The following is a 26823-nucleotide window of genomic DNA, read 5'->3' on the forward strand; positions in this document are numbered from 1 at the left end:
TTAGTGATGCCATTCGGGCTTTGCGACACTCCAAGCTCTTTCATGAGATTGATGAACGAAGTCCTCCGTCCTTTTCTAAATAAATTTTTTATTGTTTACTTAGATGACATTCTTGTATATAGTAAAAACAATGAGGAGCATTTAATTCATTTGAGGATGTTGTTTGATAGGTTGAGAGGGCATAAGTTGTATGGAAAGCTAGAAAAATGTACTCTCATGACTCCTAGTGTTGTATTCCTAGGATATGTTGTAACAGGAAAAGGGGTGCATGTAGATCCCGAGAAGGTCAAGGCAGTCCAATCTTGGTTGGCTCTAAAGAATGTGCACGAGGTTAGAAGCTTTCATAGACTAGCATCATTCTATAGGAGGTTCATTCGAAACTTCTCAACCATCATGGCTCCCATCACCGAATTGACAAAGAAAGGAGAGTTCGAGTGGAATGAAGCTGCCCAAAAGGCCTTTGAGAAGGTAAAGTTTCAACTTTGCAATGCTCCGGTTCTTATACTTCCTGATTTTAACAAGGTGTTTGAAGTGGAGTGTGATGCAAGTAGGATTGGAATTGGTGCGGTATTGATCCAGAAAGACCAGTGAGCTATTTTAGTGAGAAACTCAATGGGGCTAAATTGAACTACTCAATATATGATAAAGAGTTTTATGCAGTGGTTAGAGCCCTTGATCATTAGTCTCACTACCTTAGACCAAAACCATTTGTTCTTCATTATGATCATGAGGCCTTAAAGTTCATCCATGGGCAACAAAAACTTAACAAGAGGCATGCAAAGTGGGTAGAATTCCTTCAAACTTTCACTTTTAGATCCAAGTACAAAGATGGGAAAAGCAACGTAGTGGCTGATGCTCTATCAAGAAGAAGCTACTTACTTTCTATAGTTGATGCCAAAATCTTAGGTTTTGAACAACTCAAGGAGTACTACAAAGATGATCCCGATTTTTCAAGTGAGATGGAGAATCCTACTAGTCAGTTTGTATGTCAAGAAGGATTCCTCTTCAAAGGTAACAAGCTTTATGTTCCAAGGAGTGGGGTTCGGGAATTGTTAGTGCAAGAAGTACACAGTGGAGGTTTGGCTGGTCACTTTGGGATACAAAAGACAATTGATATCTTAGGTGGACACTTTTATTGGCCTAGGATGATCAAAGATGTAACGCATGTAGTGGAGAGATGTGCTACTTGTCAAAAGGCCAAAGGACACTTCAAAAGGAGTCTCTACTCACCACTGTCAGTTCCGGACAGACCATGGGATAGTGTAAGCATGGACTTTATTGTGGGCTTGCCAAGAACACAAAGAGGAAGAGATAGCATCATGGTAGTAGTAGATAGATTCTCTAAAATGGTACACTTTGTAGCTTGTAATAAAACAGATGATGCAGTAAGAGTTGTCGAGCTGTACTTCAAGGAAATTGTCAAGCTTCATGGCATTCCTCGAAGTATAGTCTCCGATAGGGACTCCAAGTTCCTAAGTTATTTTTGGAGGATCCTATGGAAGCTTGTTGGTACCAAGTTGCTATTTAGTACCTCCCATCACCCTCAAACCGATAGGCAAACCGAGGTGACTAATAGAACTTTGGGTACCTTATTAAGAGGCCTTGTGAGCAAAACGCAAAAAGATTGGGACATCAAACTAGCCCATGCAGAGTTTGCTTACAATAAGTCTCATTCATTGACTACTTCTAAATCACCATTTGAAGTGGTTTATGGAGTGAATCCTTATCTTCCTATTGATCTCATTCCTTTGGAGGAAAAGGAAATGGTGGGGCAAGATGCAAAGAAACGTATGAAGTCCTTTCAAAAGACATGTGAGGAAGTAAAAAAGAAAATTGAGGAGATGAATAAGAAATACTAAGAGAGAGCCAACAAACAAAAGATCACAACCTACCTTCCATCCCAGGGATTTGGTATGGCTACACTTGAGAAAAGAAAGGTCCCCTAAGTTTAGAAAGAATAAGCTTATGCCTCACTCCGAAGGTCCTTTCAAAGTACTTAAGAGGATCAATGAGAGTGCTTATAGGATTGAACTTCTCGATGAATTGGATGGTGGCCATGCAACCTTCAATATCGGTGACTTGTTTCCTTACCTAGATGATGAAAGTTTGAGGGCAAACTTCTTTAAAGAAGGGGAGAATGATCCAAAGTCAAGCAACATTACTCATGAACCGGCTGCTCTAGTCTTAGAAACTCTTGGGTTTTCTCCATTTGCTCATAAGCCCGAAATTTTTACTTGTCTTACTTGGGAGTTTACCTAAGCCCATGAAGCATGTGGTATGCAGCAAAAAAGGAGGGGACACATCAAGGCCAAATTTTATTATGTTGTTTTATTATGCTTTGTTTTAGTTTGAATTTTATACTTTTGTTTTAGTATGCATTTTAATACTTTTGTTTTAGTTTGTTTGTAACTTATAAATAAAAGTATTAAGAGTGAGGTGTGTGAATAGGTGAAAGAGTTTCTAAAACGGTAAGCTTTAAATGGAAGAATTAAAAGGCTGATTTAATTAAGGAAACTTTTCAAATAGTGGGGGTTATGGTGTGCAAACGTTTTCATTATTGGTTTAAGGCTGTTTAAAGCCAACTTTTTGTATTCTTTTCTTATTTGTAAGTTTCTTATATATATAAGTTATGGAATGAGAAAAGGGGACAGTTGATTATCAAAGAAAAACGTGTACTCTCTATTTTTTTTGAGTTTGTCTCAATCAAAGAGTATTTCTTGTTACTTTGAGTTTGTCTTGAGTGATAAGATTTTGGTAGAACATTGAGTGAGTCTTATGTTCTTACCTAGTGTTCCAATAGTCTTGAGTTGGTCTTGGATTGTTGGTGCAAAATTTCAATTTATAAATTCTTGAGTGAAATTAAGGGTTTTTTTTCAATCTAGTCTAAATACCTTTACAAGTTTTCTGTTGTGAGGGGTATTTGACTTGGATCAATTACAGTGTCATTGAAGAATCTTACTTAGACTTAGATGATGTGCACACCAAGAAGATGTTTACAAGGAAGTATAATAAACTTTCATTCTCTTTAAGATCTCCTTTTTGGACAGAGTATGGAAACTAATTAACTGAGGTTATTGCCAAGGAAAGACTAATTCTTGAATATGCATGAATGATATGCTGATATTCTTTTTCATTTAATTACTTAAGCTAATGATGCAACTAAAGTTTCTTTTACCAACATAAATTGAAGTGAAGATGATGTTTCTAATACATTCAACCTAAATATTTTTATAACAAATTATTATTATTGAATTATTATGATGGTCAACCAATAATAATAAAGCAATTAATAAAGATATGAAGGTAAAAGAATAATTTATCAAATAAAAAGATAACTAGGTTCATACAAAGTAAAAATGCTAAACTAAATACTTAAGAACTAGCCTAACATATTTAACCCAATGATTATGGTAATTAAATAGAAAGACATAAAAAAAAAGACTGAAAATAAAGGCTCCCTCTAGATCCAAAATTCTTTAAGGTAGGAAGGTGATTGATCCTCACTCTTCTTCTTGAAAATCTTCTTAGATTTTAAAAGAAGAATAAAACTAAAACTAAAGTGTTTAGAGAAGATGAACTATAGAGAAAATTGCAAAGAAAGAAATAATGGAATAATGCAGATTGTGTCGATTGTATATCTTTTCTCCAATACTCATCTGGTCTGTAGAAATTTCTTTTATAGAGTCCTCTAAATACAAAACTTTTAAGTCTTCTAACAACTCTTGATTATCCTAAGTAAAATAAATAACTAATAATGATCCATAATTACAAAGACTAATTAATCCTTCTTTTGGGCCTTATAATTTTTTACAGACCTTTAGAATAGCAGTCTACGCATCTTAATTCTAGATCTTTGCAGCAGCAATCCTACTAAAGCCTATTTGTAAGTATTTTGCTTCATATTTTTTCTTTTTGGCTAATGATACCTGAAATTGGACAATGAAACTAAACCGAGGTAAAAATATATATTTTACATATATTATGTATATAAAAGTACTGAAATACTCACTAAATATGTGGATTGCATCGCTAAATAGTTTTGCGACAACGTAGCAATAAACAATTTCTATTGCTAAAAGTGGCATCATTACAACTTTGTCGACGGCATATACATTTCTGTCAGTAAAAGTGGCAATGACAAATGTCGTCGCTATTATAATATATATATGTATTATATGAACCTATCAACCAATAGCGACGACATTTGTCATCGCCACTTTTACTGAAAAAATGTATATGCCGTCGATAAAGTTGTAATGACGCCACTTTTAGCAATAGAAATTGTTTATCGTTAAATTGTTTAGTGACGACTTTGTCCATCGCCAAACACTATTTTCTTATGGTGAAAGTTCAAAGCTAGTTTCAATTTATTATTCATAATTCAAGTATTTAAATTAATAGAATTAAGTGTTTTTGGAAATATTTAAAATATTTAATTTTTACATTAAAATTTAAACTTGAAATAATAAATTTTTTTTTACAAATTCGACTATTATTCAAATTAATGGCTATGCATATGATTTAGTACGAGTAAATAAGTGATAATTAACAAACATGAATAATTTTCAAGTTTTTATATGTATGTATTATAGGTACGCATATATGTATGTCGTTTTGGTAGTTAAAATATATAGTCTATTAACTTAAAGATTTAAATTTTAATAAAATTCAGCCTTAGAAAGAAGTTACGATAAAGTTGAAATTCTATATAAATAAATAAATGATATTTTTAGATTAGAAAAATAACTATATAGATTAGGTTAATAAATGTGAAATATGACATTTTATTGTTTTTTTTAGAATCATTAGGATCGAAATCAATTTGTTAATTAATTAGGAACCATTCTGTATTGAGGAAACCAATTTGTTAGATATTTTTTAGGATCAGACTTATATATTGTTTAATTATGAATATAATTTATTGATTAATAAATTAATAGGCAAACTATAAAAATGCATATAATTTGAACTCTATCTATTAAAAATAAATATATATATTAAAATAAAAAATTTATTTGTCAAAAATAGTAAACAAATGTCAAAAATATTTTATGTCTATATATATATATATATATATAGAGTTTGTGATAGATAACAATAAAAGAGTTTCAACCATAAAAAACTCAGGTTATTTATTTGTATTTCTAATAGTAAAAGAAGAATAAATAAATACCCCAACCTGTTAAGGAAAAATAACAAACTACATTTATTAAAAAAATTATTTTGATATAATTATAAATTAGTCATATATAAAAAATCTGTCAAGTAATAAAATAATAAATTCTCTAAAAATAACACTGGATAAATTTATATAAAAACATTAAATAAAAATAAATAAATCCAATATGTAAAAAATATGGTGTAACCAAATATTCTTTTAAAAATATATTACATCTTTTAAAAAAATAAATTAATAATAATACAAAAAGTCAAATATCAACATCTAATCAAATAAAGAAAAATAACCGAATAAAACAAAGTAAAAACTACGAAGAAATGATTGCATTTATAAGAATAATTCCGGTGAAATCTATTGAAAGTATTTTTTTATGGGATTAAAAATTAATATTTAAAAAAAACTATAATTATACAAAAATTAAGGACGTGTTATAGATATTATATATTATCTAAGTTTTAATTTACTAAGGAAATTAGTATATATGCAAAATATTTTAGCTTTTTTTTTAATTAAGTAAACAAAAAATAATAATTTATTAAAAAATTGTATGTCAGTGAAAAACTAGTAATAATACATTCTATTTTTAATTTTTTTATTACGTGTTGGAGTCTTAATGAATGAAGATATTAGAGCTTAGCACGAATCTCGGTTTTTCTGAACCTGACGAGGTAAAAAATCATCTCTATCAAGACGACAGGCCCACTCTTTCGGTTGAAGAGACAGTTAGCTCACTTGCAAACATATCTCAGTAGTTCAGTTTTAATTTAGGTTTTTGAATTTTTAAAAACACGTTGTGGTCCCTTTAACCAGCAAAGACAGCAGCAGCCATCGAACATTGTGGTCCCTTGAAGTACCGACCACCCGAAAAAGACAAGTAAGTTATTACATTGTTAATTGCTTTTCTAAGAAACTTTTACATTAACGAGAAGTAAGTTATTACATTGTTAATTGCTTTTCTAAGAAACTTTTACATTAACGAGATGAGTGCGATATGTGTGGGGTAGGGCATCAATCAATTTTTTATTACTGCACTTTCGAGTTTCTCAAAATGTATTTGAGTTTACTGTGATTTTCGTATTTATTTATTTGAGTTTTTCATGGTCTGTAGGGTCTTATTCATATATGTATTATGTTTGTCTTGTTGAAATATTAACTCATGCACTCTTTCAACAGAATGTCTGACAGCTTTTCTGTATATATAAACTATGGTTGGCGTTTTGCATTTGTTTGTGGGAATGTGGTTTATGTAGGTGGAGATATTTTGCCTAAACATGGATTAGACCCAGATAGGATAGGATATTTGGACATACTTGATGAAGCAGAAAAACTAGGGTATTATGGGCCAAAGATTTCTTATAAGATTCCAGGAATGAGTTTGAATGATGGGTTAAGGGAAATGGTGGATGATAGAAGGTTAATGGAAATGATTAAGTATATAGATGAAGGCAATGGAGTATTACAAGTCTATGTCGAAGGAGAGAAAGGACAAGTACCATTGCCTAGTGGTATTAACTGTATTAGTGAAAATCCAGAAGGTATACATGAAACTGAGGAACATAGTGAGCAATTGCAGCAGGAAGTAGAATCATAAGAGGATCCTGACTACTTACCAGTTGATGAGAGTGAGAGTGAGACTGATGATTTAGATGAAACTGAGGATGAGAGTGACAATTTAGCACCTTTAGATGAAACTGTGTTTGATGTCAGTGTTGAACATAGTGAGCAATTGCAGCAGCAAGTGAAATCAGAAGAGGATCCTGAGTACTTACCAGTTGATGAGAGTGACACAGATGATGGACTAAATGATAATAAACTGTCAGATGATGATGAGTATGTGGAAGCAAGGAAAAGGACAGCAAAGTATAAGAATTATGTGCCTGTTGATGAGCTTGCTAACAGATTACATGGCAACACTGGTTTGCAGTTCAAAAGATCATCTACTAATGGCACTACTGGGATAGAAAATGCTGGACATGAAGCATCTGGCTTTGTAAGTGAATACGAGGACTCTGATGGGAATGTGAATTCAGACAATATTGATGAGGATGGCATTGAAGAGGCTTCAAGAAAGAGGATTAAGAGGGTTGTATATGATCTCAGATGTGATCATAAGTATTTACAGCTGGTTCTTGGAATGCGATTTGAAGATGCACATCAGTGTAAAGCTGCAGTTTGTAAATGGGCAATTATTAATGGTCACAATGTGCAGGTGATAAGAAGCAGTAAGTACCAACTTCAAATGAGATGTGACAAGGAATGCCCATGGAGATTGTATGGAAGCATGATTAAAAGAGAGCATATCTTTGCTATTAAGACATATGTTGGTGAGCATAGGTGTCCTAGAGAGATGAAAAATAGGCAAGCTACCTCTAAATGGATAGTTAAGGAATATATACATAGATTCAGAAGAAATGGCAATTGGAGTGTGAAGGACTTGGAGGAAGACTTACTTGAGAAGTTCTGTGTTCGAGTGTCAAGAACAAAGTGCTATATGGCAAAATGGAAAGCACTTAATATGCTACAGGAACATTATGCTAAGTTAAGATGCTATAAAGCTGAATTGCTTAGGATGGATAAGGAAGGCAGATTTGATTTCCTCCTTGATGAAGACAACACTTTTAAAGGGTTCTTCATAGGCTTTAGTTCCTTGAGGAAAGGGTTTTTGAAGGGTTGCAGACCCATTATTGGATTTGATGGGTATTTTTTGAAAACTCTTTTAGGAGGGACACTATTATGTGCAGTTGCTAAAGATGGGAACAATCAAATATTCCCCATCTTTTGGGCGGTAGTTGAATGTGAAAATGAGTACTTTTGGACTTGGTTTTTAACCATTATTTTAGAGGAGCTGCAAATTACAGATGGTTTAGGGTGAACCTTTATATCAGACCAACAAAAGGTGATTTTTCTTGACTGTTTTAATTATTGTTTACTTTATATTTGTATTTGCTGAATAATTATATTTGCTCTATCGCACAGGGTCTTACTAATGCTATAAAGAACCTAGCACCTTTTGCTGAACATAGGAATTGTGCTAGGCATGTTTATTGTAATTGGAAGAAGGAGTTTAAGGGGCAAGTTTTAAAAAACATGTTTTGGAGTGCAGCTAGAAGTACTTATGAAGCTGCTTATAAGGAAGCCATTGATCAAATTAAAGTAGAGAATGAAGCTGCCTATAATAATTTATTACAGAGGGATCCATCTAAATTTTATAAGTCATTTATTTCTGAGCTTCCTAAGTGTGAGATGATTGATAACAATGTCAGTAAAACCTTCAATGGTTACATTGTGAAATTTAGGAGTATGATCATTATAGACATGCTAGAAGAGATTAGATGTGCATTAATGGAAAGAATGCACAGTAAGTTGATGCATGCTACTGGTTTAACTGACTCCATCACACCTAGAATTAGAACTAAGCTTGAAGAAATCAAGTACAATAGCAGATTATGTACTTCCAAATCTGCTGTTGGTGGCAAGTTCCAAGTAAACATAGGAGAGGATCAGTTTGTGGTTGATATCAATGCGCACACTTGTACTTGTAGACCTAGCAGAGGTCGTGGCAGAGGAGCTAAAAATGGTGGGAGAGGTGCTGCACCTGTTGGAACCCAAGAGAGTCAAGCAAATTGAGTACTACAATGCAATTGTGATTAAATGTAGAGCATGACATTTCATTTTTTAGGCAAATATTGTGTTTGTTACCTTGTTTGCAGACTTGTGCCTTTCTTTGTAGCAGCCTTTGCACTAATTATTTGTAGTCAAATACTGCCTCTATACCCACACATATTAATAGAATGTTTTGAAGGCAGATAATGCCTTTATTTTCATCAATTCATACTCTTCTTAAACACTTGTATTCTCCATTTATGATTAATACTAGTACCATATATGTAAAAGGCATCCAACTTCAAGTTATATGGCCTATGTCAAAATGCTCAATAATCATAAATTAACATTGTCATTTATTCAATATTTCTGTTCAAATTACAAAATAAACATTTATCCAACAGTTAAGCTAAACTCATTGGCATTACAATACCAATACCAATGAGTAATACAATACAAAACTTTCTCAAACCACATCAGGACACTCTCTTTGTAGCATTTTCTTCTCAGAATTAAGCTTTCTGCAGTAATCAAGTTTTCTGCATTTATCAAGTTTTCTGCAGTCATCAAGCTTTCTGCAGTCATCAAGTTTTCCGCAATAGTTGACTCCATTACCATCTTCACTTTCATTATCTCTTCTAATGCGTCCTTTCAGCCTTCAAATGATTCATTACCTCTTTCGTATAAGGAAGACATTCATATGTCAAGGTGAAGCCATCGAACTACTGATCCAGCTCGCAATTTAAGCATTACAGGATCAAAAGTTTCAAATGAATCTTTCAATCAACCTAATACAACACCATTACCTCTTCCATGCGCGACCTACAAACTAGCAGACAAATGTCAACCACGAGAATAAGAAAAACTAGGGTTACAGATTGCAACTGAGTTGGAAATTAGGGATTTGGGGCATATGAAGCACGATACATTTGGGAACAAGGATCTTCAATTTAATATGTGAAAAACGCACCGTTTCTATAAGGCAAAACGCAACATTTCTGCTTTTGCTTTAAAACGCACCGTATCTATGTAAATGCACCGTATCTACGTGTTTAGGTTACCAGAGCGCCGGCATCCACGTGGAATAAACTTCACCGGAAATTTCATTCCATGCGCGACCTACAAACTAACAGAATCATTTATTAATGTCAATTGACCCAATATACATAGGATGATCACTAAAAAACAATCAAATTATTTTGGAATGATGGGTTTGTTTTAAACAATTGCTTACATGATGCGATGAGGATTCCAAAGGATGGAATAGGTGTAAAAATCTGCAGTTGGGTCAAACCATAGATAGAATTGTTGCTCTCTGTTGCCTTTGCCTTGGCTAAACACATTAGTATGAAGAATGTAAGGATCACCGCTCAAATTCCCCAGAAACTCAAAGTCTATCTCATCCCATGCAGACCCTTTTGAGGATAACCGCAAATTCAAACATTTCATTAGTCAGATGAACAAAAACGTCAAGAATTATGCAGAACCATAACTAGTAGGATGTAAAAGAACTTACATAATAGGCAGTGACAGTGCCAGCAGAGTTTCCAGGAACAAGTTTGATTTGCATATCAATCTTTCCAAAAAGATACTCATTCTTGGACTGAAATCCTGAGCCTGAAGCTTTATCAAGGGTGAGAGTAAGAAGTTCACCATTGTTGAGTATCTTAGCACGACCATCTCCCCATGTAATATCAAAATCATTATAAAAATTGCTGGCAGAAGCAGCCATCAAAGAGGCCAGAAGAAGTAGTACATAATTTGAAGAAGCCATTCGATATTTGTTGTATGTCAGTTACTTTTCGAAAGCTGAGAAATGGATGTTTGTGTGTGTTTAGGGAAGGATGGAATTGTAGGCATATATAATAGGGCAAAAAGGGAAAGGAAAGTGCTGGGAAAGATGCAGAGTGCTTAGCTGTGCACAGGTGTTTGGATTTTGGGAATAAAATATAATAAAGCTGTAAATTTTTATTGAAAAATTAAAGCTACGCGTTTCCTCTGTTTTGCGATTACATATCTCAATATTGATTTTGTTTGAAATTCGAAGCTGCAGTTTAAGTATTTATATATAAAAAGAAAAATCATAATTTACAGCTTATCTTAATTAAAATTGTACACAAAAATACCCTAAGTAGTCCAATATTCGTGCCAAATTTGATTAAATATCTTTTTAGCAGGATATTATATATGTCATTTTTATAAATTAACTTTATATTTATATCAGACATCTAAATTATTGTATTTTATATAATAAATGATAATATTTATATTAGCCGATTTTTATTTAAATTATTATAATTTTTAATATAAATTGAATAATTATTAATGGCATATATGTTAAATATTATTTTTATATTTCGAATATAAATATTATATTGATCTAGCATGTTCCAAAATAGACATTGTATTATCAACTTTTAATGCAATATTATAATACGCATATAAATATATATTTATATAGTTAAAACTATAATAATATCATAAAATGTTTAAAGGTTGATATTACTTTTTTAGCAAAATATATTAAATAAAAATTGCATTAGGGAAAAAATGATTATATGTGCTTTAAATAGAAAGTCAATAGTCATCCGTTAACTTATAAATTTTTAATTAAATTATTGATATAAATATTATATCTAATAGATAATCTCATAAATTATTGCAATTAATTTTACATACCAATAATATAATAAACTAGTTTATCTAAATTTTTTTCCAAATTTTAGATATATCCAAATTAATTTATTTCTTCTAACGAGTCTAGGAATATATAACCTCCTAAATATTAGTCTACTTATTCATAAAACGACTCCATATTAAGTGCATGCTGGAAACTATTTATAAAAGATTTCAAGACTTATTTGATGAAAATGGAACAAAATATTATCTTTTCGGTTTCCATTTTTTTCCCTTCATTTTCAGTTTCTACCCTTTTCTTTTCCGTTTCTATCTTTTCAAGACTTATTTACTTATTTATTTTGCAAATTTTGCTATGCAAGTAAAAGTTTGGTTCCTGGCGGAGGTGTAACGACTGGCATAAAGCAGTCAGTAGGTGGCGCAATTCTACAATTTTCCCCAACAACAACAACGCTGATGCAAAGCCGCGTCTCGTGGTCCCCAACTTGCTATGGGCTCTTGGTTGGTTGTATTGTCTTTTTAGGTAAGCCCTAGAAAAATGAAAATAAATAAATAAAGAGAAAGAGGAAATGCTTGTTTAATTGCACAATGTAAGAAATCAATTACCAAAATGGAGAAACGCGTAGTCTCATTTTCAATAAATAAACAGTCTACTTTTGTTTAGTTGGTTCGTGTTTGTTACTGCTAATTTCCAGCTATGGTGTAAGTTATTTATTCCCAAAATCCAAACACCTGTGCACAGCTAAGCTCTCTGCATCTTCCCCTGCATTTTCCTTTCCCTTTTTGCCCGACTATATATACCTGCAACTCCATCCTTCCGCCTAAACACTCACACGAACATCCATTTCTTATCTTCACAACAAGCTAACTGAAACACGACATATATTGAATGGCTTCTTCAAATTATATACTCCTTCTTCTGGCCTCTTTGATGGTTGCTTCTGCCAGCAATTTCTATAATGATTTTGATATTACATGGGGAGATGGTCGTGCTAAGATACTCAACGATGGTGAACTTCTTACTCTCACCCTTGATAAAGCTTCTGGCTCAGGATTTCAGTCCAAGAATGAGTATCTTTTTGGAAAGATTGATATGCAAATCAAACTTGTTCCTGGAAACTCTGCTGGCACTGTCACTGCCTATTATGTAAGTTCTTTTACATCCTACTAGTTATGGTTTTGCCTAATTCTTGACGTTTGTGTTCATTTGACCAATGGAATGTTTGAAGTTGCAGTTATCCTCAAAAGGGTCTACATGGGATGAGATAGACTTTGAGTTCCTGGGGAATTTGAGCGGTGATCCTTACATTCTTCATACTAATGTGTTTAGCCAAGGCAAAGGCAACAGGGAGCAACAATTCTATCTATGGTTTGACCCAACTGCAGATTTCCACACCTATTCCATCCTTTGGAATCCTCAGCGCATCATGTAAGCAATTAATTAAAGCAACCCCATCATTCCAAAGTAATTTGATTGTTTTTTAGTGATCATCTTATGTAATATTGGGTCAATTGACATTAATAAATGACTCTGTTTCAGCTTCTCTGTCGATGAAACTCCAATTAGAGAGTTCAAGAACATGGAGAGCAATGGAGTTCCATTCCCAAGGAATCAACCAATGAGAATTTACTCTAGTTTGTGGAATGCTGATGACTGGGCTACAAGAGGTGGCCTTGTGAAGACAGATTGGTCTCAAGCTCCATTCACTGCTTCTTACAGAAACTTCAATGCAAATGCTTGTGTTTCGTCTAATGGGGCATCTTCTTGTGGTACAAATTCATCACCTTCTACCTCCACTTCTAATTCTTGGCTATCACAGGAACTAGATTCAACAAGCCAAGAGAGACTTCAGTGGGTGCAGAAGAACTACATGATTTACAATTATTGCACTGATGCTAAGAGATTTGCTCAAGGCTTGCCTACAGAATGCAACTTATCCTAGGCCACGCATGATGATTTGCATTGCTTATAATTTAAACACGATTTGTTCATTCTTTTATTTATAATGTAATTGATTTACATAACAGTAGTGGAAATAGTATTTCTCCTTTGATTGTCAGTTTGAGTTTAGAAATGAATTTGGAATCCCTAATTTTTGATTTTATTTTTAGTGTGACTAGAACATTAATGAAATTCTCTTTTGTCAAGCGCCATACATGAGCATCTTCAATACACTCTATATATGTCAAACTCTTTATTTTAAAGAGTCATATTATAAAATAATATTATAATATACTATTTATTATTTAAATATAAATTAGAGAGTTAATTCGACTGTCTACATATGGAGAGCCAAACTTCATTCTGTACTCTATATTTAATAAATGCACTATAAATTTCTATGCATTTGATTTAATTAATACTTGTAATTCTTATTTTTCTATTAGTAAAAAATAAAAAAAGAATGATAAATTAAAACTATTAATATTTATGAAAATAAAAAGTAAGATAAAGAAGAAAAATATAAAGAGTGTATTGGACTTAAATAAGGTATTTCTCTTTATATTTGAATATTTCTTAAGATACTTTTTATTATAGAAACTATGTTTAATGGTGCTCTTTATTTTAAAGATAATAAAAAATATTTTTACTTATAAAGAGTAGAAATTATTTTTTTTTAGTTCAATGCTCTCTTTATTTTTATCTTTATTTTGCTTTATCAAACAAGTATTAATGTTTTAGATTTTTTTTTTCTTAGAAAAGAAAAGAATAATTAAAAAAATAAAAAGAATAATAGATATTAATTAATAAAGTGTATAGGAACTTTTTTTTTGAAAGGAAATGTATAGGAACTTATGATGTATTAATTACAATAAAGATAAAGAGCGAATTTGGCTCTCCAAATGTATAGAGCCAAATACAATCTCTACTTTTATAATTAAAAAATAGAGAGTGTGTTGGAGTCTTATTTTGTTGAATAACTCTTTATAATAAAGAGTTTATCTTATATTGAGAGTCTTTGGAGATTTGACTCTTTATTTTTTTATGAAGACTCTTTATTTTTTAAAATAAAAAATAAAGTAAATTTGACTCTTTATAATTGGAGAGTTAAATTCGTTATTTATTCTTATTGTAATTAATATATTATAAGTTTTTATACATTTTAGGCCTAGTCATAATTAAAATCCAAACCTTTATGTGTTAATGTGGTTTTGGCCCCAACTTTTAAAATTGTCAAAATAGGCCCAATTTACAACACCGAGTGCAATTTTAGCCTACCTCCTCTTCTGGTCAAAATTAAACTGACTTGGTAACTAACATGATATTATATATTTAGTTTATTTATTATTTGATGCCACTTCATGTAAAAGACTAACCAACTTGAGTTAGTCTTTTAACCTTAGGTGAATGGAGAAATGGTAATAACTGATGTTAGAATATCTAATGTAAAAAATCCTAGATGTCGTATTGTTTAAAAATCTTGCTGCTATCTATCAATGTTTTCTCATTCAATATAAACCTAATTTAATTTCTCTATTTCTATACTCTCTCTATATATTGAAATCATCAATAATATTGCTGGAGGATAATTTTATTTAGAGGAATCAAGTGAAGCTCGTCGTTTTACAAAAGAACAAAAAAGTCAGAAGTTGTCAGTGGTCCAAAACTACAGAAAAAAAGGCATAAACGTGATGGGTAAAAATCAAAAAAAGAAAAAAAAAAAGGTTAGTATATTATTTACTGTTGGTGCTATTTTTGCTATTATGTAAGTGTTTAAGTTATAAAATTTAAAATTGGAATTTAGGGTTAGGAATTTAATTTAAAAATGGTTATTATTGGAAAACATGCTCTTTTTAACTTATTGCATACTTGGGTTAATTGAAGTATCTAACGTATAATTAGGAAAATTTTTAATTATGATTTTGGAATTGGCAGTACGTATTTAGCATTGTGACTATGTATGTAGGTTTTCTGTTGAGGTGTGGGTGGAAGGTAAGTTTAGTGATGGTCATGTAACTAAGTACATAGGAGGTCATACTATATCTAGTGGTTGGAGGGATTATGGGAATATGAAATGGGTAGATGTTGTGGCCAGGGTAAAGCAATTGGAGTTTAGGACAGTTAAGAAAATTGGATATTTTAAGTGTAGAACTTCTACTTGGGAGTTTCAAGCATTAGTAAAGAATAATGCAAAACTGAAAATAATGTGGGAAGATGGGGCCGATTTTGGTTTCTTAAAAGTATTTATAGAAACTTGTATGGAAGAGTTTGATACTTGTTATGAGGAGACAAATGATGGATGTAGTAATAATATAGATAGTAAGCAACCTGTTGAAGTATATATTGATGAATCTCCTGCAGTGCATATTAAATGAAGGTGGTAAGGGTGTTATTGAAGTGCAATTGGATCCATATATTGAGTTTGAAGATGAAAGTGATAGTGAAGCTAGCTTGTTGAATGATTCAGATAAAGAGGATGAGGAGTTTATGGTGGTAACGAAGAACAACAAAGCTTTTAAGACTACTATATGTATGCTTAATTTTTGACACATAAAATTTTTATTTTGACACGTATATTTACTTTTGACATATAGGATTTAAGCTTATATGTAATTTTATAATTTTTCTATCAATTTATTGATTCATAAATTATATTCCTAATTAAACACTGACTCTAATTCTAAGAAATAGCATATTAATTATATTTTAATATTATATCAACTAATAAACAGGTTTTTAATCAAATAATATTACTAATTCTATCCTAAGAAATAGGATAATAATTATATTTTAATATTATATTAATTAATAAATTAATTTTACAATTAGATAATAATTTTAATTCTAGAAAATAGCATCGTAAATAATATTTTTAATATTATATTCAATAATAACTAATTTTTTAATTATATAATAAATTTTTAATTTTAAAAATAGTAATATCAATTATGTAATAAATATTTTTATATTATTGCATTAACATAATTTTAAAATTTTAAAAAATTAAGGTTATTTTAAAATAGTTAGTTTGCTATTATTTTAAAAAATTTATAAATTAATATTGAATATTGAAATTTTTATTAAAATGTATCTATCAACTTGATTTTATAATCAAAATAATAATAACTATCTTACAATGTATAGGTAAATGACTAATTATACATAAATTTAAATTTTAAGTGTTAATAATGAATATATGTGTCAAAATGAAAATCCTATGAGTCAGAATATAGTAACACATATTAAAAGTTTTTATTAAACTAAGTACATATTAATATTTTTTTGTACATATACTAGAATGTTCATTTTCTATATGTATAATATTCATTAAATGTAATATTTTATGATAATTAATTTTTTTATATTTAAATATTCATTATCCATGAACTTAATATTCGATTAATATTCATATTCATTTTGTTTCATGTATTATTCATCAATGTTAATATTAATTAATGTTCATTATCTGGTATTTCATTGTTTATTGTTTGTATATGTAATGTATATCAATTATGAAAGTTTTCATTAATTTTTAGATATATATTGAAATTGTTTTGTGATTGATATAAATATACATCATTTATAAACATTATATTCATTAGTTTATTGATGGATATTCATCGTTAATGAAAATTATATTCGTTAATTCATTCAAACATGCATATATAACATAAATATAACTTAAATCACCATTATAATTAGTAAATAAATAAATGACAAGCTAAAGTTATATAATAAATTTTTATATTGTAGTGTATATATTTTTTCAATAAAATTAAGTTAACAAATAATAAACATTTAACATTTAAATAATAAATATTCGGCACATGCTTAACGAACATAAGTTAATAAGTATTTAGTACAAATTTAATGAATATAATTTTTTCAAATGCACATCAATATTCTGACGCTCATCAGCGTTTAACACATATTTGTCAACATTTGATACACATTTATATCTACATGGACCGCTTTTAATGTTATAATACACCCGAAACATGAAAACATAAGCTGATCATTATGGCATGCAAAATATAAAGATGAGGCCCTTAATTTAACTCATTTAACTTCCAAAACTGGAAAAACAAATAGATTTTTGTTGGCTGTTCAAGGTGTATTATGCCCTATTGTTGGATTAGTGACACGTTTAAAATGATTGTGGAATTTAAAATATATTATTTTCTAATTATTTAAAGATAAAAGATTTAAGTATTTATTATTTATTGAATAAAAAGTAATAAATAACTTTACGAAGCACTATAATAAATATATAATGAGTTTTTTTATTAATAAATTCAAAAGTTTATAATCAACGTATCACTTATTTTTAATTTATTTTTAACTATGATTGATTAGATAATAAAATTGATAAAATGTTAAATTAGTTGTATAATTTTAATAAATTAACTTAAAACACATTATCTTAATTTTTAAAAAAAAATATTAACTAGTTAGATTAATATTAATTTTTATGAGACTCAAAATATTGAATTAAGTCAACTCACTACTTTTTGATTCATAATTAAATATTCAACTAAGTGAAATCTACATAAATTAAATTAAAAGAATCTAAAATAAGAAAAAATATACGTTCACCAAATAATAATACAAACTAAAAATAATATCCTTCCAGTATCTTATAAGTATACTTTTAGTATTTTTTATTTTTTAATATTTTGTAGATATATTTTTAGTATTTTTTTCCTAATAAAATTAAAAAAAAATAAGAAAAGATATAAAATAAAAACTGAAGTCATAATAATATAAAATTTTAAAAGAAAATCTTTCGGATGTTTTATAAGTATACTTTTGGTAATTTTTTCTTACGAAATTTTAGAAAAAGAATGCTGCATAATTTTTTTTTTGAAAAAGCATAAAAATCTTATTTTTTTAATATTTTTTAATCATAAAACTTTTCTTTTCAAAATGTTGTGTGGCGCAAAAATTCTTCTATAATATTCCATTGATTTTACTGTTTGTTTGTCACGGACGACAATAAATATTTTCGAATAAATAGCTATGAGAACTATCGTGGTTTGTACTAGTGGTTAGTTATTTAGTGTGGGGATTATTTTTTGAATTCAAAACCTTTACATTCTTTTTTTAATTTAGTAATCCAAAATAATATAAAGCGTATTGAGTATAATACCAGCAGATGATAAAACATGACCTTAAAAGTTTTGAAGCGTGTCCGGCGTGATACTAGCAGATGGTAAAACATTACTTCAAAAGTTTTAACTTTACTCTAGATACATATCTAATGATCAAATTCGAGATCTTAATTAAATTAAGAGAAATAAAATTTTAATAAATTAATACATTAACTATATTTACTATAAAAGAAAAAGAATTTACTTTTTGAAAAGTTTATTTCTTTCTTTTCTGAAATTCCTAATCATGCAGCTTATCAATAAAAGAGCAGTCGATAATGCTTATTTCTCACATAGAAACAAAATAATTTAATTTCTTGCTCCTCCGAAAATTCTCAATATATACTAACAGAATATTGATATAATTTGTCGACACAATTACATGATAAATCAAAAAACGAATAAAGAATACAGCTTCTAACAAGTGAAGTTTGAACTAGGACATGCTGCATTCTGGAGGGAGTCCTTGGGGGAACCTCTTAGTATTAGTGCAGTAATTATATATCATATAATTCTTCTGCACCCATTGCAACTTCTCTTGACTTATTGAATCAAGCTCCTCTGAAAGCCATGAATGTGTTTTAGTTGCAGATGATGATGAATTTCTACCACAAGAAGATGCTCCATTATACCAGATACAAGCGTTGGCATTGAAGTTCCTATAGGAAGCAGTGAATGGAGCTTGGCTCCAATCTGTCTTGACAAGTCCACCTCTTGTGGCCCATTCATCAGCATTCCATAGACTAGAGTGAATTCTCATTGGTTGATTCTTTGGGAATGGAACACCAATGCTCTCCATGTTCTTGAACTCTCTAATAGGAGTCCCATCAACATAAAAGCTGAAACACAGTACAAAATAACTTCAATATACATTATATAAATATGCTAAATGAGACTACAAGATTTTGGAATGATGGGTTTGCTTTAGTTGCTTACATGATACGCTGAGGATTCCAAAGGATGAAATAGGTGTGGAAATCTGCATTTGCATCAAACCACAGACAGAATTGTTGCTCTCTGTTACCTTTGCCTTGGCTAAACACATTAGTGTGAATAATATAAGGATCACCACTTAGATTTCCCTAGAACTCAAAGTCTATCTCATCCCATGTGGACCCTTTCGAGGATAACTGCAAATTCAAACATTTCATTAGTCAAATGAACACAAACTTCTAAACTGAAGCCATACAGTAGCTGCATATATCAGGAGGAAGCTAAGAACTTACATAGTAGGCAGTGACAGTGCCAGCAGAGTTGTCAGGGACAAGCTTGAGCTGCATATCAATCTTTCCAAAAAGATACTCATTCTTCGACTGAAATCCAGAGCCTGAAGTTTTGTCACGGTTAAGGGTAAGAAGCTGGCCATTGTTGAGTATCTTAGCACGACCATCTCCCCAAGTGATATCAAAGTCTTGGTTGAAGTCACCAGCAAATGCAACAATCAATGAGCTAATTGTAAGAGAGATGATCAATGAGAGTGCTGAACGTCTGGTGCAAGCAAGAAAAGAAGCCATTGGGCTTGTTCTGTACTGAAGGAGAAGTTATTTTCCTTTATGTAGAAGTGAAGTGATGGATTGGCAAGGTTCTTAAGGTTTGTATTTATAGTACAATTGTTCCTTGGAGGGATAAGAAATGAAACGGGAAAAGAGAGTAAATTACACGGGAAGATTCCATGTCAGAAGCTGTGGCCAGTTGGCTTTAGATTGTCGAAAAGTGGATATAATCAATGGCGAACAACACGATGCAACTATCAGATGCGGTTTGAGTTTAGATTTATAATGAAAACAGAGAGAGAGAGAGGCCCTGCAGTAGGACACAGCTTCCTTCACAAAAAATGGAGGTTGGTGTGTGGGTCTATTACTTTGCCACTTTTTTTTCTACTTTCTTTGCTTCAATTAAACCCACCACCACCTCTGTCGGTGACACTTTCAATATGTTATGTTCAATTCTAACAATCTAACTTTTATGAACAAAATTATGAAAATTTGGATTATATAGCCATAGGTTTTAGAAGATTATAATATTAACTTGGTTAATTCAGGGAATGGGGAAAATAAAAGCATTCGTTCGAACATGTAATATAAGAATTTTATTCTTTTTATTTTTACCTTTGTTATTTAAATAAGAATAAGTAAAAGTAAATAAATTTATAAATAATGTAATTAATTTAGAAAAATTACAAAAATAAAAATAGCAAGTTTAAAGTTAAAAAAAATTATACTAAGAAATTAGCTAAAAGTATTCATTCTAGTGAAAATTAAATAAAATATTTCAATCTTCAATTGAAAAAAGTTGGAAGTTATTATATTTTTAAACATAAAAAAAAAATTAGTAATGTTTGTTAATTATATATAAGAATTATTCTAAAATATTATATATATTTTATTTTATAACAAATTTAAAAGCTTATGTCATATTCAGTTAGAGAGTACATTTATCTTTTTGAATTCGACTACTTTTATTTTTTTTAAATTCAACTCAAATTTTAAGAAGCTTATGCAAGATATTAAATTCGAATATATAATCTTTGCATATATTTAAAAAAATTGAAAAATAAATCAAACTCAAATTATTGTATATTAATTTATACTCCTATGACTAATATATAATAAATTAAATTCTTAAAACTATAACTTTGATATCATAGTAAGTATTAATTTTGTGGTTTTTCAATAGAGAAAAATAATAATATATGGACCCACAAAAATAAAACATTCATCCCAACTCAAACTCAATTAAAATAAAAGAAATAGTTTTTTTAATATAAAGTAATATTTTTCTTAAAATAATGATGATACTGTCTCTTTCTTTTATCTATATGGCTAGCATCTTAAATAGCTAAAAAAAATATTAATGATATATATCAAAAATACTAAAAAATATCCTTTTCTTAAATTTTTAAAATAATATATCATTAATAAATCAGCTAATTTAGATTTTATTTTTTATTTTTTATTTAGCATTCATAATTAAAAAATATTTTTTATATATAATAGGTAATATATTTAAAGAATATATAAATTTATATTAACAATATATCAAAATACAGTAAAAATATATAAAAACAAAATTAAATATTAAAAAAAGAATTATCTGCCGAGAAATACAATAGCTATAACGTGCTATAGTCCAAGGGAATGAAGAATAGAAATTATATTGTTTTAATTTTATTAAAGAAATTGAAACTGTATAAATAAAAAAAATTATATTTTAAATTATATATTAAATTTTTTGAAACTATATAAATAAAAAATCAAACCGTAAAATATAAAAATCAAATTTTATATTCCATTTTCCATATATATATAGTTTTTTTAACTCATTTCCTATACCTCTTCGTTATTATACAATCTCAGTTAAAAACTATGGATTTAAAAAAAATGAGAGCTTGAGACATTTAAATAAAAGAAAGAATTTGAATCACGAAAAATAGCCAATTTCTGTATATATGTATAAAAATTTATTAAATATTTTAGATTAAAAAAAATTGAAAGCTTAAGACATTTAAATAAAAAAAAGAATTTGAACCATAAAAATAGCCAATTTATGTATATATGTATAAAAATTCATTAAATATTTTAGATTTCTTTTCCTCTTATTTGGCCCCCAATTTTGAAATATTTAAATCCTTACTTTTAATTTCTTTTTCCATTCAACCCTTCTTAACTTAAACTTATCTTTGGCCTCCGACAAATAATTTCTTCTGGCTCACACCCCTGATAACAATTTTTCTTTGACATATAAGAATATAGTAGAGGTATATAAGGGATATTATTATATATTATTATAATGTTAATTGTGATGGTAGCCATCTCTAAGTGGTAGCAGTGACTGCACATTCTGGGGGCAGACCCCGAGGAAAACGCTTGATATCTGTGCAGTAGTTATATATCATGTAATTTTTCTGCACCCACTTTAGCCTTTCAAGACTTGTCACATGAAGCCCCTTTTTCAGCCATTTATAATCTATGGGTCTTGCAGATGGGGACTTTACATCGCAAGAAGATCCACTGGAAGACCACACACAGGCTCTCACATTGAAGTTGCTGAAGAAAGAAGTGAATGGAGCTCTTGTCCGGTCTATTTTGATGAGCCCATCTCTTGTAATCCAGTCATCACCATTCTATATACTTGAGTGCAACCTCATTGGTTGATTCTTTGGTAATGGAATGCCACTGGAGTTCAAGTTCTTGAATTGTTTTATTGGTCATCGATAGAGAGCCTGAAAATTGTACAAAAGACAAGAAAAAAATAAATTGTTAAATGTGTTAAATATGGATTGTACACTATTGGATCAATATACAAAAGGTCGTGATTGATAAGGTTTTGATAATTTTCAAGATGGATTTTAGTAAAACAAAAAAGATTTAGATATCTTACATTTCAATATTGACGGTTGGTAAATATTTTAATTAATAAAGATTGTGAATATCTTTTATTAAAAAATATTGTATATCCTTAAACACTTCCACAACAGATAACAGGGAGGGGAGGAGATTCCAGATGATGGAATAGTTATGGAAATCAGAGTTGGATCGAACTAAAGATGAAATTGTTGCTCTCTGTCACCTTTGCCTTGAACAATTACATTAGTGATCGCCACTCAAATTTCCCAGAAATTTAAAATCTATCTCATCCCATGAAGGCCCCTTTGAGGACAGCGACGTAACACAACACAAGACACAAGCATCTCAGAGTCATAAAAATATTACCATGCAGTCACAAAGCAATGGTAGTAATTAATAGCAATCAAGCACAAGATAGTGTGTGTATATATTTACGTAGTAGGAAGTGACAGTGCCAGCAGAGTCGCCAGGAACAAGCTTCAGTTGCATATTGATCTCCCCAAATAGATATTCATTTTTAGACTGAAAACCTGACCCAGAAATCCTATCAAGGGACAGTGTAATTAACTCCCCATTGTTGAGTATCTTGGCATTTCCACTTCCCCATATGATGTCCAAACCTTGGTAGAACTTTCCACCAAATGCAGAGATGACCACCATCGTAATCATAGATACAAGTAGCACCAGTAATAATAGAGTGCTGGCCATACGGACTGGAAACTTCTGGGGCTAGCTCAAGAAAATATTATATATATATATATATAACTGCTAGTCCTTTTAGCCTTCCGAAATATGAATAGGAAATGCTAGCAATGGGAGAACTCTTATACATATATATATATATATATACATATATTTCTCCGGTATATATGTTGGTTCTAATTATTTATGTAAAGTGAAAAGTTTGAGAAAGAATGTAGAGGGGAGAGGCAAGGACTGTGGCAAGTTGTAGGGGTGAGAGCAGGAGATGGGCAATTGGCTACAGATGGCAGTGCAAAAATACAGTGGTGAAGGTGAGAGATGTGCATGTCACACAAGTGACAAAGCCTGACCTTGTTTAGATTACACGTTGTCTTGTGAATGATAAAATGTTACTGACTGAATCATGGACTTGGTAATTGATTTGCAATTAAGAGCTATAAGCAATGCTGAAAATTTTAAATATATTTATTTTAATATTTAATGGTATATAACATTTTTTATAAAATTGTATTTTAATATTTTAAAGTTTAGGTTATAAAATTGGGCTAACTTTATTAGATTTGGGTGTAATTAAAATTAAGACAATTACAACTAATAAGTTAGGCGGTTGATTCTCATTATTTATATATTTTCTAATATTTTATTTAGATAAATTTGATTTTAAAACTGGTTGTTTAAAATTTAATCTGATAATTTATGAAATAAAATGCTAGATTTACCGAATGAAATCAGGTCAATCTTATCATAATATTATATTAAAAATCAAAATTGAATTGGAGGTGCAATTTGTATAAGAGAACATCCAAGTTTTTTCACAATCTTTAATTATTTTTTACCTTTACAATTCTTACCAATCATTTTAAATTTGATAAAATGGCACAACTTACAGAATCATTTACAATCTTAACTAATTTCTGATATTGGTTAAAATCAAATCACAATGACATATAAAGTAGCACAGGAAAGTGAAGCCTCGTTGCTACTTCACTTATCTAATTTTGTCTATAATTTAAAATTAGCAAAAGAACAACATTATAATTTGAATAATTTTTATCAATATTATAGTATTAATCACGATTATTAAAAATAGCATAATTTAGATTTTTTTTACCATTTGATTAATAAAAAATGAGAAACATGTTAAATTAATCTTAAAAAATGCCATTTTTTTAATAATAATTTTATTCATTTTTATCATCATAGCTATTTTGACTTTATATTCTAAAAAGAAGTTATTCCAAGCCCATATCTGAAGTTCTAGTTCCATCCTAAGAGATTCTATACTAATACTGCAAATGAAACCATTGGCAGAAATAATTATTTCTTTTATATTTCATTTTGTCATTTGTTTTGATTTGCTGGTTTTTCTCCTGATTAATGTGAATATAAATGATATTTATAAGAATTTAAGGTAGAAAATAAAATATTAACAATTACATATCAGTTTCGTAGATGCCATTTCTATGTTGAATATTAATTTTAACTAATTTTTAAGTCATTAAGAATTTATTCAGTGATGCCTTATAACTAATTTTTCAACGAATCAATTTGAAAAGTTATATTTTATTTACAATTTTTTCGGGATCTTAAAAGTTGTTTCAAACTTCTATTATTAGTACTTAATTGTCAAGGGTGAATTTGAGAGATTGAGCAATTTTAATTTTTTTTTTAAATAATTTTAAATTTTAAAAATTATTTTTACAAAAAGCAGATAAATATATATTTTTCTTATAAACAGTTTTGAAAAAAGAAGTAGTATATAAAAATTAAAATAATTAATATATTAAATGAAAAAAATTCAAATCTATTTCTTGTACACCTAAGCGCAATTTCAAATACATAGTAAATGGTAAGCGAAATTTGTGTTTGATTTGGTAGTATGAAACAGGGAGCTCTGAGCCTCGATTTGAGCTTTTTCACATGATAGTGAGTTGGAGTTGGAGTTGGAGTTTGGTTTATTTAAAAAGAAAATTAAACTTACAAACAGTCAACGTGATTAAATTACCATTTTATATAGAAATATCCTTTAACACTAACTTCTTTCTATTCCATTAAATTTTCTAAAGTATCAAGAGTAAAGAAGTACATCTCACCCGGTCACCCCATTATCTATAAAACTATCTCAATAACCTTGTAAATTTAGCTATCCTTAAAGCTTAAGAGAACATCCAAACACAGGTCTAATCAGAAAATATTTTTACACTGTAATTAAGTGATGATAGATCTTTATAGGACAGTCCAGTGAGTCTCCTAGGAGACCGATGCCAACCGCCATCCTGTACCGAGCTGAAAGATTAAGAGACCAAGTGGACCTATTAAATTACACGTGTCACCGTTAGTGAGAACTCAAAAAATCACTTTTAGAGAGACATGACTCAAAATTTAATGAATCCCTCATTAATTCTGAATAATGCAGATATCCACACCTACACCTGAACACAACAATACCAGCAATCAATAAGAAAACTATGATACTAAAAGATACGGCCAATAAAGAGAAAGGAAGGAAATAGATCAATGAAAATAAAAATTTCTTAAGATTTTATTTCTATTTCATATATATATCTAATGATAAAAAAAAAATTTAACTTTAAAACTTTTTTTTTTTTAATCTTTACTTAATTGATCGTCAGAATAGTCCTCTTGTACTCCCAACCAGTATTATCTTTTCGCTATTGTCACTACTTTGCATGATCAAGTTAAAGGCACATCCGACTAATGACATCACTGAGCAATTTTCCATTTTTCAATTTTTGTCCACATCTTTTTCTTGGGTCTTTTAGAGGCTTTCCATTTGGATTTGCGGTGTGCTGTTCAAATTAGCTTTCTTGAATAATATGGGCTGTGAATGGTATTTTAATATGTTAAAACTCCATAAGATGACTAGTAAAGAAAGTTGTTAGGATCTTTCTGGAGTTATAACCTACCCCATCCATGGGTGCCTGAAAGAAGCTACTAGAGATCTCACTTAATCTTTTGCCGATGTGTCAGTACATAACACAGTAGTAATGGGAGAATTTGTTTATTGGGTTGGTGGATATTCAGAAACCTAGGAAGCATCCCACCAATAAATTGGTGCCTGCTAGAAGCTGCATGTAGTTAATTGGACTGCCTGTGATGGTGACAAGGAAACCCATTTTCAATGTGCTCTAGTTTATGTCATCCAGCTGGCTGCTTCTCAATTCTTTACAACAACCCAAATTCTCTTTAGTGCAATAAACATTCCTAGTCTGCCACTCCTTGGTTCCTATAAATAGTCACCAA

General features: G+C 29.9%; 3 protein-coding genes and 1 pseudogene across 7 annotated transcripts; 1 reads left to right on the forward strand and 3 right to left on the reverse strand.

The window, feature by feature from the left end:
* Positions 1 to 9121: 9121 nt before the first annotated feature.
* LOC8277908 (probable xyloglucan endotransglucosylase/hydrolase protein 23) lies at positions 9122 to 10634 on the reverse strand. Of its 4 annotated transcripts, none has more exons than XR_007215200.1 (4): positions 10299 to 10634; positions 10017 to 10210; positions 9753 to 9901; positions 9122 to 9604 (listed from the first exon to the last, which is right to left on the reverse strand). XR_007215200.1 is itself a non-coding variant. In XM_015723597.3 (3 exons), the coding sequence occupies exons 1-3, from the start codon at positions 10554 to 10556 to the stop codon at positions 9886 to 9888; spliced, it is 468 nt and encodes a 155-aa protein (XP_015579083.2). In that variant the 5' UTR covers positions 10557 to 10634; the 3' UTR covers positions 9122 to 9885. The 4 variants fall into 4 exon arrangements, 2 of the variants coding, with proteins under 2 accessions (XP_015579083.2, XP_015579084.2); XR_007215201.1 differs by having other exon boundaries at positions 9122 to 9611; XM_015723597.3 differs by having other exon boundaries at positions 9122 to 9901.
* A 1472-nt stretch (positions 10635 to 12106) lies between these two features.
* On the forward strand, positions 12107 to 13524 carry LOC8277905 (probable xyloglucan endotransglucosylase/hydrolase protein 23). Of its 2 annotated transcripts, none has more exons than XM_015723602.3 (3): positions 12107 to 12566; positions 12649 to 12848; positions 12960 to 13524. In XM_015723602.3, the coding sequence occupies exons 1-3, from the start codon at positions 12309 to 12311 to the stop codon at positions 13360 to 13362; spliced, it is 861 nt and encodes a 286-aa protein (XP_015579088.1). In that variant the 5' UTR covers positions 12107 to 12308; the 3' UTR covers positions 13363 to 13524. The 2 variants fall into 2 exon arrangements, with proteins under 2 accessions (XP_015579088.1, XP_002526228.1); XM_002526182.4 differs by having other exon boundaries at positions 12120 to 12566; positions 12655 to 12848.
* Positions 13525 to 18778: 5254 nt separating this feature from the next.
* LOC8277904 lies at positions 18779 to 20323 on the reverse strand (annotated as a pseudogene).
* A 1890-nt stretch (positions 20324 to 22213) lies between these two features.
* On the reverse strand, positions 22214 to 23712 carry LOC8277902 (probable xyloglucan endotransglucosylase/hydrolase protein 25). The gene is given in 5 exon segments (XM_048372092.1): positions 22214 to 22733; positions 22978 to 23039; positions 23042 to 23106; positions 23108 to 23172; positions 23293 to 23712. Coding segments are annotated over 5 exon segments (873 nt in total). The 5' UTR covers positions 23566 to 23712; the 3' UTR covers positions 22214 to 22325.
* Positions 23713 to 26823: the final 3111 nt, after the last annotated feature.

This window comes from Ricinus communis, chromosome 3 (genome assembly GCF_019578655.1).
Source record: "Ricinus communis isolate WT05 ecotype wild-type chromosome 3, ASM1957865v1, whole genome shotgun sequence".
NCBI classification, from domain to species: domain Eukaryota; kingdom Viridiplantae; phylum Streptophyta; class Magnoliopsida; order Malpighiales; family Euphorbiaceae; genus Ricinus; species Ricinus communis.